The sequence below is a fragment of the Abrus precatorius genome, unplaced genomic scaffold (genome assembly GCF_003935025.1).
Source record: "Abrus precatorius isolate BTA unplaced genomic scaffold, Abrus_2018 Scaffold8, whole genome shotgun sequence".
In the NCBI taxonomy this organism is placed as follows: Eukaryota; Viridiplantae; Streptophyta; class Magnoliopsida; order Fabales; family Fabaceae; genus Abrus; species Abrus precatorius.
The window spans coordinates 33376356-33386939 of NW_020874428.1; the positions used below are offsets into that span (position 1 = coordinate 33376356).

General features: G+C 29.2%; 1 protein-coding gene across 1 annotated transcript; it reads left to right on the plus strand.

The window, feature by feature from the left end:
* Positions 1-3432: 3432 nt before the first annotated feature.
* On the plus strand, positions 3433-8261 carry LOC113846958 (probable 1-deoxy-D-xylulose-5-phosphate synthase 2, chloroplastic). Its single transcript, XM_027475744.1, has 10 exons — positions 3433-3641; positions 3850-4035; positions 4126-4290; positions 4404-4554; positions 4898-5169; positions 5683-5956; positions 6077-6384; positions 6490-6771; positions 6873-7157; positions 7245-8261. The coding sequence occupies exons 1-10, from the start codon at positions 3522-3524 to the stop codon at positions 7401-7403; spliced, it is 2202 nt and encodes a 733-aa protein (XP_027331545.1). The 5' UTR covers positions 3433-3521; the 3' UTR covers positions 7404-8261.
* Positions 8262-10584: the final 2323 nt, after the last annotated feature.

Consider the following 10584-nt stretch of genomic DNA (forward strand, 5'->3'; position numbering starts at 1 on the left):
GAGGATAAGAAGCTTATGGTGCCACTTCGGAGCGGCAAAATATCTTGATAGTCTAATCTATACCTGAGTTAAACTGAATTAAAAAATTTTAATTTTAAAAAACAGTAAAATATTTAATCTACTTTACTTTTAGTTTAGACATGATTTAAATTTTATTTTATAAAATTAAATTTACTTTTATTAAAATTGATTTTAGTTCATTCTTTTACTTAGTCTTTGTTTAGTATGGCTACAACAGGTAATTAAAAATAATTAAAGATTTGTGTACGTTAATTTTGAGCTCATCATCTAAATTTGAAATTTTCTTTTAATTTTTTTAAAAATATTGAGTACATTTATCGTCAGAAAACGAGTATTTTAGATAAAATTATAAATTCAAAAAATTATAATATATTATAAAAAGTAAAGATGCAAAAACTTATAATTTTATATAATTATAAAATTAATCAAATATAATACACTAATAAAAATTGAATAAATTAAAATGTATATTTTAATAAAAATATAATTTACATATATAATACCATATAAATGATATATAAATATTATAAAGTATATATAAAACAAAATTATATATATATATGTATTTTAATTTATTATAAATTAAAAGTAATAATAAATATTTTTTAAACTTCTATAAAATATAATATAATTAATAAATATTATTAAAAAAAATTAAAACACACTAGTTTAATGTAATGGTGCATACAACAAATTAGTTTTATCTTAAAAATAAATTCACAAATACATTAAAAATCAGTTTTATCTTAAAAATTAAATTTAAAACTGAATTTAAAATTAATTTAATATAAAACTAGTTTCAATAAAAATTAAGTTTAAAATTAATTTTAAACTAAATTCAAATTTTAAAACTATTTTAAAATTAATTTAAAAAATAAAATAAAATATTTTAAAATTTGATTCGTATAATTAATTTATGTGATAGAAAGATGATAAAAAGTAGAATATATATATATATATATATATATATATATATATATTAATTTAATACAATATAAAAATAAAAAAATTATATTATTAATATATTAAAATATATATAAATATAATTTTATACTAGTTATTATAAAATTTAAATATTTTTACATATAGTAATTTAATAATAATATAAAAAATATTTATTATATATTTTTATTTAATTTAAAAATAATTTTTAAAATAAATTTAAATTTTAAAATAAAAAATAAAAATAGATTAGTTCAAAATCTAATTCATAAAATTAAATTCTACATGGATCTAAATTAATTGTGAAATCCAATTCATACACAACTCCAGTGCCACTCAAGTCATCCTTTCCAATAATGAAATGTACGAAAGAGACATACTATCAAGTGAACATTTAAGATTTAAATTTTTTATAATTTTAACATAAATTGTAATTTTTTATTGTATTTTTGTTGAAATGAATTTAGATTCATTTAAGTGAAATATATAAAAATTATAAATTTCATTTAAATTTAAAATATTCACTTAAATAAACATTAAAAATTTTACTTAAAAAAAAGAAAGAATAAGAGGAAAGAAATAAGAGTGAGAGAGCAGATTGAACTAAAAAAAAAAAATAGTAAATGAAGAATGGGTTAAAGAGAGTGAGACAATAATGTAATTAATCTTGAACATATCACTGTCTATAGTCATGCTAAACTAATTAAGAAATTAAGAAAAAATAATTATAATCTAAATATTTAAAAGAGAAATTTTAGTTAAACAAGCATTAATAAATAAATCAATACAAATTTACTTCTGATGTTAAACATTAAAACTGATATGACTTAATTACTATGATTTGTCTGCAACCAGTATAACATCCGTACGATATACGGGAAAAGATAAATGTTGAAATAAAAAAGAAATAATTAATAAATAATAAATGTAAACCTAAATAAAAAATGTAAAAAATATTTGTGAAATAATTAAATCCACTTCAAGCACTAATTAACTAATCAATGTTCAAATAAAATGCCCTAAGAGGAAGTTGTATCATAAAAGAAGAAGATCAAATAAAATTATGAAAAAGAGACATTAGATTTTGCTCATTATCTAATATACTCACAACAAGATGACGTTATTTTGAAAATGATAACGCGGATAGTTTAAACTTAAACAAGCAAAGTTTCGAAAGTCAATTAAATAAAATAAGATAAAGTTTCACATTTCACGAGTTATAAATTTAAAAATTTATTACATTTAAAATAAAATAAAAATTGTATTGTTATTTTAAGTTCAACAATTTTTCTTAATTTAAAACGGCCTATAAAATATTTGTTGGCAAAGAAGCTAAACCTTTACATTTTAAGGAATGGTCGACGCTAAGACGTGCGATCGATGTTTGGACCGGACAGTTGAATAAATCCAACTATTTTTGGACTTTTCTTTCATAAATTCTGCAATACATCAGCGATTTGTATATTTCGTAACATAATTTGGCGCCCAATACGAACAAATGCAAGTTTGGTGATGACTGCAAAAGGAATTCAAAGTCAAGTACATAAATAATTGTTCTAACTAATATTTCTTATAAATATTTTAAAAAATATGCAAATAAAATTAAATTATAAATCCATCCATTTACTTGTTTAAAATATTAAAAAATTAATTACAAATTTAAAACATTCTTTATTAGCATTCTTTTATCCAATTAAAAAGACATAGTAGATTAATCACATAAAGGAACTATTAAAGAAGAAGATAACACGAAATCTAGTATGATAAAAAGGGATAAAAATCTCGAAGAAATTTAGAAAAAACTATTAAAAAATTATTAATAAATAATATTTCAAAAAAATTAATTTTTAATTAATTTCAATAATATCATGTAATTTATAAACCTTTAACTTTTAAAATTTTATTGTTATTGCTGTTGTATCTATTTAAAAAATAAAAATAGAGTATTAAATTTTAATTTTGTAAATAAAAATAGATATTAAAAATTTTTATTTATATTTTTAAATGAAGATATTTAACTCGATTTAGATTAATCGAATTTCACTATTAATTTCGTATACCAACGGTCAAAAAATTACATGTTTATAAGCAACAAAACGCAGTAATCTATTTTTCAAAAATTCTTATCTACTTAGATTTTTTATGAAAATTTCTCACATTCTTCAATACTATCCTTTTTTATGTGTATTGAATAGAATACCAAGATTTTAAGTTTAATTTAATTATCTTGTTATTTATTTATTTCTCTTCATTGGCATTTATTTTGTATTGATATTTTAAATTATATATTGATGATTAACTTTATATTATAAATAAAAAAATTTCGAGTGCATGTTATAAGCAAACTGCACGTAAGGTTTTGCGCGCGTGAAACACGTGCAACTTCAATTTTGGAACAATTCTTCTATAAATTGCCCAGCTTGGGCAACCCTGAAGTCACAGCACCTTCGCACCACTCTGACACTACCAAAGAGTGCATTGTATTGTGCCTATTTTTCTCTCCTCTCTAGACTGTACACAAGATTTCTTCCCACATTTTACCAATAAACAACCTTAATATGGCTTCCTTTGTTCTTGGGACTAGTTTCCTTCCTCTGTTTTATTCTCAAGACAAGTACTGCTGCTCCCCGAATATGCCAAACATTATCACCAAAATATCAGCCACCAACCCACAAAGGGTATGATTCTAGCATCAACAAAATTTGAAAAAAAATTAAAATAACTAGTGGAGTCTAGGATGGTAACACACTTCATGCATGCTTGGTTTTATTTATTTTACAAAAATAATCACTTACTTTTATAGAGCCTTTAAAAACTAAGTGATTTATAAAAAAAAATAATCTTTCCCAAACATACACTTACTGGTATTTGTTTGTAATTTTTCAGATGAACCAAGTGAGAGCTGCTGGAGGAGACAGTGTTTCTGAGAAGGTGGAGGGCACAATGGTGAATAAACTCTACGAATCAAATCTACAATTGCGGAGATCTCTAAATTTCTCAGGAGAGAAGCCATCCACCCCAATACTGGACACAATTAATTACCCATTCCACATGAAAAATCTATCCATTCAAGTAGAGAACTTAACTGCATATCTATTTATTTGGTCCTGTTTTAAGATTTGTGATTGATTACGTTGATTTTAACATTATTATATAAATCAGGAACTTGAGACGCTAGCTGATGAACTCCGCGAAGAGATTGTTTATACAGTGTCAAAAACTGGCGGGCATTTAAGTTCAAGCCTAGGTGTGACTGAGTTAACTGTGGCACTCCACCATGTATTCAACACTCCTCAAGACAAGATCATTTGGGACGTTGGTCACCAGGTACCCAATAATTTCCCCCAAAATATATACAATATGCAGTAATAATTAATCAGTATTTACTATGAATCTTAATTTTGAACTTCAAAGTCTAACAAATTTTGGTGGATTGCCAGACCTATGCTCATAAAATTTTAACTGGAAGAAGATCCAAAATGCACACGATTCGACAGACTGATGGACTCGCAGGATTTCCAAAGAGGGATGAGAGTGTTCATGATGCCTTTGGAGTTGGTCATAGTTCTACTAGTATTTCAGCTGCCTTAGGTAATAAACTATCCATAATACCTTTTTTTATTATAATTAGTGCATCTTTGATATCTTAATTAATTACACGTTTATCTTTCTCTCTCTATATATATAAAAAAAATCAGTAATGCTACGCACTAAATTTCACGCGTCCACAATTTTAGTTACGTAGTCGTTACACATGTACAATTTATTTATACATGAATGTAATAATAAACAATACTTAACGAATACGACATTCCGCAATAATTATTACTCATGAGTCAGATATCCATGAACTTAGTCCTTAATGTATGGTTACAATCACAGTAGGCCCTTTTAGCACTACAAATTGGTCAACTTTTTTTCACGTGACTTTCAGGGATGGCAGTTGCAAGAGACTTGAATGGAAAGGACAACCATGTGATTTCAGTGATCGGTGACGGAGCCATGACGGGTGGACAAGCATATGAGGCAATGAACAATGCTGGTTTTCTTGATACAAATCTTATTATAATCTTAAATGACAATGAACAAGTTTCTCTTCCAACTGCAACCATTGATGGCCCAGCTCCACCCGTTGGAGCTCTTAGTAGAGCTCTCGCCAGGCTACAAACTAGTTCTGAGTTCCATCAACTACGTGAGGTCGCAAAGGTAACATGAGTTTTTTTCTTTCTTTGGTCAAATATGATTTGATTGCAGCCAAGAAAATTACCTGGCCTAACAACACTAGGCCGGGCCCAATTCACTATCTTCAATATATAATCATTTATTTTTAAAAAGCATTAAAATTAATAAAAACAAGAATTAATTTTAAAAATAAATTAAATTAAACAAAAAACTGGTATAATTTAAGATTTAAAAAAAAAATAGTCTGGAGAAATTTCCACCAAAACCTTTTTCAGCATCAAAATTTATTTTTATTAAAGTGAGGTGAGACTCTATTAGGACTTCCAAATCATGATTTAGGGTATGCAAACTTTAAACCAAACATGCTGAGTGTTGACCACCTCTTAACCCAAAATAAATAAATGAAAGAACCATGTATATGTTGCAATGGGAAAATGACCGCACTGTTACGTGCTTACCAGAATGTATATATATTAAAAAATATATATCATGCAGATGTAATTCTACTTGAACTAATATTTGGTGAGCAATGGACAGGGCATCACGAAGCAAATTGGAAGCCAAGCGCATGAATTTGCAGCCAAATTGGATTCCTACATTAGAGGGATGGTAGGTGGTTCTGGTGCTTGTTTATTTGAAGAGCTTGGGCTCTTTTACATTGGTCCAGTAGATGGCCATGGTATGGAAGACCTTGTGCACATCCTGAAAGATGTCAAGGACATGCCAACACTTGGACCTGTACTCATCCACGTAATCACTGAGAAAGGAAAAGGCTATCGTCCAGCTGAAGTTGCACCTGACAAGATGCATGGTAACTCACTACATCATATATTAGTATATTTACTACCTTTTTGCAATTCACAAGTGGTACTTAATTTTGTCGTTAAAATTTATATAATGCAGTTGGCTTAATGGGTTATGTTTTGTGTAGGTGTCGTTAAATTTGATCCTAAGTCTGGGAAGCAGCTGAAATCCAAGACAAGCACGCGGTCTTACACGCAGTACTTTGCAGAGTCTTTGACAGCAGAGGCAGAGGTTGATGATAGAATTGTTGCCATACATGCTGCAATGGGAGGTGGTACCGGCCTTAACTTGTTTCAGAAGCGCTTCCCCGAAAGATGTTTTGATGTTGGGATAGCAGAACAGCATGCTGTAACCTTTGCTGCTGGCCTAGCTGCTGAAGGCTTTAAACCCTTTTGTGCAATTTACTCTTCCTTTCTACAAAGAGGTTATGATCAGGTCAGAAGTTATGAAACTATGGATAATTAATCCATGAAGTTTTTAAATTTTTATTTTTTAATCTATGAAATTAACTTTGGCTACATGGTGGTGAATGTGCTATAGGTAGCACATGATGTGGACCTTCAAAAGCTTCCAGTTAGATTTGCATTAGATAGAGCTGGCCTAGTTGGTGCTGATGGTCCAACACACTGTGGTGCCTTTGACACAACATTCATGGCTTGTTTGCCAAACATGGTGGTTATGGCTCCTTCGGATGAGACTGAACTGATGAACATGGTTGCCACAGCTGCAGCCATAGATGACAGGCCTAGTTGCTTTAGGTACCCAAGAGGGAATGGTATAGGCTCCATTCTTCCACCTAACAACAAAGGCACACCACTGGAGGTGCTTATTCTAAGTTCTAACTCACCCTTTTAAATTTCCCAACTTTAATTGTTTTTTCTCCAAAGCTGCTTAAATTTTTCTAATTGGCAATTGAAATATAGGTGGGTAAAGGAAGGGTGTTAAAGGAGGGAAGTAGGGTGGCTCTTGTTGGTTATGGAACAATGGTCCAAAGCTGTGTCGCAGCAGCTAAGGTTCTTGAAGCTCATGGAATTTCAACAACTGTTGCTGATGCACGATTTTGTAAGCCTCTAGATGGAGATTTGATGAGGCAACTCGCTAGAGAACATGAGATTCTTATCACAGTTGAAGAAGGATCAATTGGAGGATTTGGTTCTCATGTTTCTCATTTTCTAGGATTAAATGGTATGCTAGATGGTAATCTTAAGGTGAGACTTTTTTCTATCCTTCTACAATTTCCTTCTGTCCCTTCTTTGTGTATAGTATTTGACAAATAATTTCTTCATTTGATGCAGTGGCGAGCCATGACACTGCCTGACAGATATATAAACCATGGATCTCAGACAGATCAAATTAAAGTGGCAGGGCTAAGTTCAAACCATATTGCAGCTACTGCTTTGTCATTAACCAATGTGCATTGGGACAGTCGTATGATTCTCAACCTACAGATATAAATCATAATAGAAGTTGTGTGCCCGTAATTCAATTTTAGGTGTCCCCTTATACATGTACATAATTAGCAATTATATCTCCAAAACTATAGCAATAATGTAAATAAAATGCGAAGTTCTTCACTATAATTTTTTATGATTAACCTTGTACTCAAGGAGGAAAGCAAAAAAGGTGAACAATAAATTTTTTAATTATATGTTGTATAATTATGGAAATTAATGAGTGGTTCCATCATGCATGACTTGAGCCCGTTAAAGTTCTTGCATTGGTTAAGAGTTCTATTATCCCAATCAACTTGATTAATAGTGGATCAGCTTGAAACTCAACTCAATTAAACATGAAATTTGTCGCTTGAATTCCCCTTGAATGTAACTTGCGAACTATATAACTAAATATCTTATTTAGGGTTTAGGGTACCATTATAATGCAACTATAATAACAGCCGATTGAACTAAGCTAGCTCGTTATGTATGAAGCAAAATTTAACTGAGCCAATGGCAGTGCATAGCTATATATTGAAGTCCACTTTGTTATTATGTGATCAACTGAAAATTGGCTAAACGAGCCTACAACAATTCTGGCTCCACCCACTGAAGCTAATGATGCAGCTATTGCAACAAGGTTGTGGTGGCGGATATCCAAATGGCTTTAGAGACACAGAGACTTGAGAGGCTTTGTGAGAACACTATGAACAGTGTGGATTGGCTTGCTAATAGGAGCTTCAATCTTAATTATGGGCTGAAAAGAATTGGGACGCTATTCCAAGGAACCAACACTTTGTTATGATGCTGAAAGAAACAGGGAATAGATAAATTAAAATGAAAGAAAGATTAGAAAGAAATTGTATTATTTGGATGGATATAAATAAAGAAAAATATTAAAATTTCTTTTTGCTTGTTTAGTTGAATAGAAAAGTAAAAAATAAATGTCAAGAGAGAATTTTATTCGTAAAGGAGAGAAATATAAGGGTAATATAGATTAATTGTGATTTCTTTCTCTCAACGGTACACATAATTGTGCCAATAAATTTTAGCTTGAGCTAGGATTCTCTCATGAATTACCATTGGATGTTTCTGTCTTGCTGGATCATTCATTCAAAATTGAGTGTTAGTGATCATTTATGATGATGTTGCTGCTACTTTCTTTGTCTGTTGTTGGTACTATGAGTCCATACATTGTATTTTTTACGATTATGCAGACACTTAGGCCCGCTGCGAAGTCCAACCCTAAAACATGAGCATAAAACGACTTTGGACCAAAGAAAAGATAGACAAACTACTACGTGGCCTAAGACACACAAAAAAAAAGAAGAAGCATTATTATGGCTTGTGTTTCCGTTTGTAGCTTCTCTTGTTAAAATAATTTGCGCACGTATGAGAATAAAAGAACTTGTTAAAATAATTTGTATTATATTTTATTTTTAAAAGGGAAATAAACATGATTTGTGTCACTTAACACAATTTTAATCCTTGTACTAAAAACATTACTATTCTAATTTGTCTGTTTGTTTACGTGAAATGTTACTATAATTTAATTATTTATTACCTTCTAACATTAAAGGCGTCTTTGGATAAGCTTTTAAAAGAAAAACGTTTTTATCATAAAGTTTAGATTTTCTTTCTAAGTTGTTGTTTTTTAATTTATAAAAAATATTAAATCTTTTTTATTTTAGTTTTCTAAAAAAACTTATCTGATGATCTTATATTTTTTTTTGACAGATTCTTGTAAAAAAAATTATAAAAAAAAAACATTAAATGCCCTCGATATATATGTGCTCCATTGAGTGAATTTTGCAATAATATTTGTTCATGATATGCACTCAACAGTGTGCTTCTTTCTGAGGCAGATTGAAGTAACTATTTAAATGCTTTATAGTAGACAAAAGAACGAGAAATAAAGCTATAATAGATTAGAAGACCTTACTTATAGCAAGAACATGCAGCAGAAACAATCCTTGAAGAAGGACTAGAGTACTCAATTTATGAAATAAGTTATTTTAGAGCGACAAAATTATAAGACGATGCTTTAGAATTATAATTTAATCAAAGAATAAAAACTTAAAGCACTCATGTAAGCTGTCAAGCTTTAAAATAAATTTAATCTACAAAGTTATATTAAGCCTAAAATTAAGATTACACAATGATAGAGAGAAGAGAGATTCGCAAGAATAACGATGCCATACCCCATGCCTTTTGTAAACCCCACCGTGACAAGTGCAGCAACTTACACCAAAATAATTATGCATGGTTTTTAATTGTTTAAAATTATATCTGAATTTGAAAATATGTGTATATAATATATGAAATGAGTAATTTTTATAATTAATCTTCAAAATTACACGAGTGTTATCAATTGATTTATTTAAAATCATTAAAATATTGTTTTTCATTTAAATATGTGGAGATTTATGATAAATTTATTATATAAAACCATTCAATATTTTTCATTTTAAAAGATAAAATTTTGAAATCTTTCATAAAATTTAATATTTTGATTTGTATTTTTTAAGTAAAAAATGTGAAAATTCAATTGATCCAATATGTGAAAATTCTGAGGAAAAAAATTGAGAATAAAAGAAGAATTAAAATAACTAAAAAATTGTGAGATTGAAATACTATATTTATAAATAAATTATATTGAACAACTAAAAATGTAAATAAAGAATGTGATTAACATCAGTTAGACTGATTAGTTCTTCGAGTCGTTTACGTTCCATGATACGTATATGTTGTATTATTAAAGTTTCAAAATAGTTTTTTATACATCTCTTTAACTGGAAAATACATCTGAAGAAGAATATGTTGTAAACATGAAGGTGCATTTTAAAAAGTTAAAGATAAATGGCGTTAACGGTCAAATAATTGAAACGTTATTCAGAGATGGTCATTAATTTGCAACTAATGCCGAAAGGTGTGGTGTGCCCTTTGGGGCAGGGAAAGAGCAATCCTTTTCTTTATCACAAGAAGACGAACGTAGCCTTTTGGAGTCTCACGTTTGAGGCATTATCACCCCCGAAATCATGTTGCGTTACCCTGCGTCACTGCCACCCTCTGTCTTTGTCGTTGTCTACGCCATTTTCTTTTTTTCACCATCCCACATTGCCACCGCCCAAGAAAGTGACCTAAAGTTATGGAATCCCACCATTATTGTTCTCAGCTTTCTCTTTTTATAATCCTTAACTTA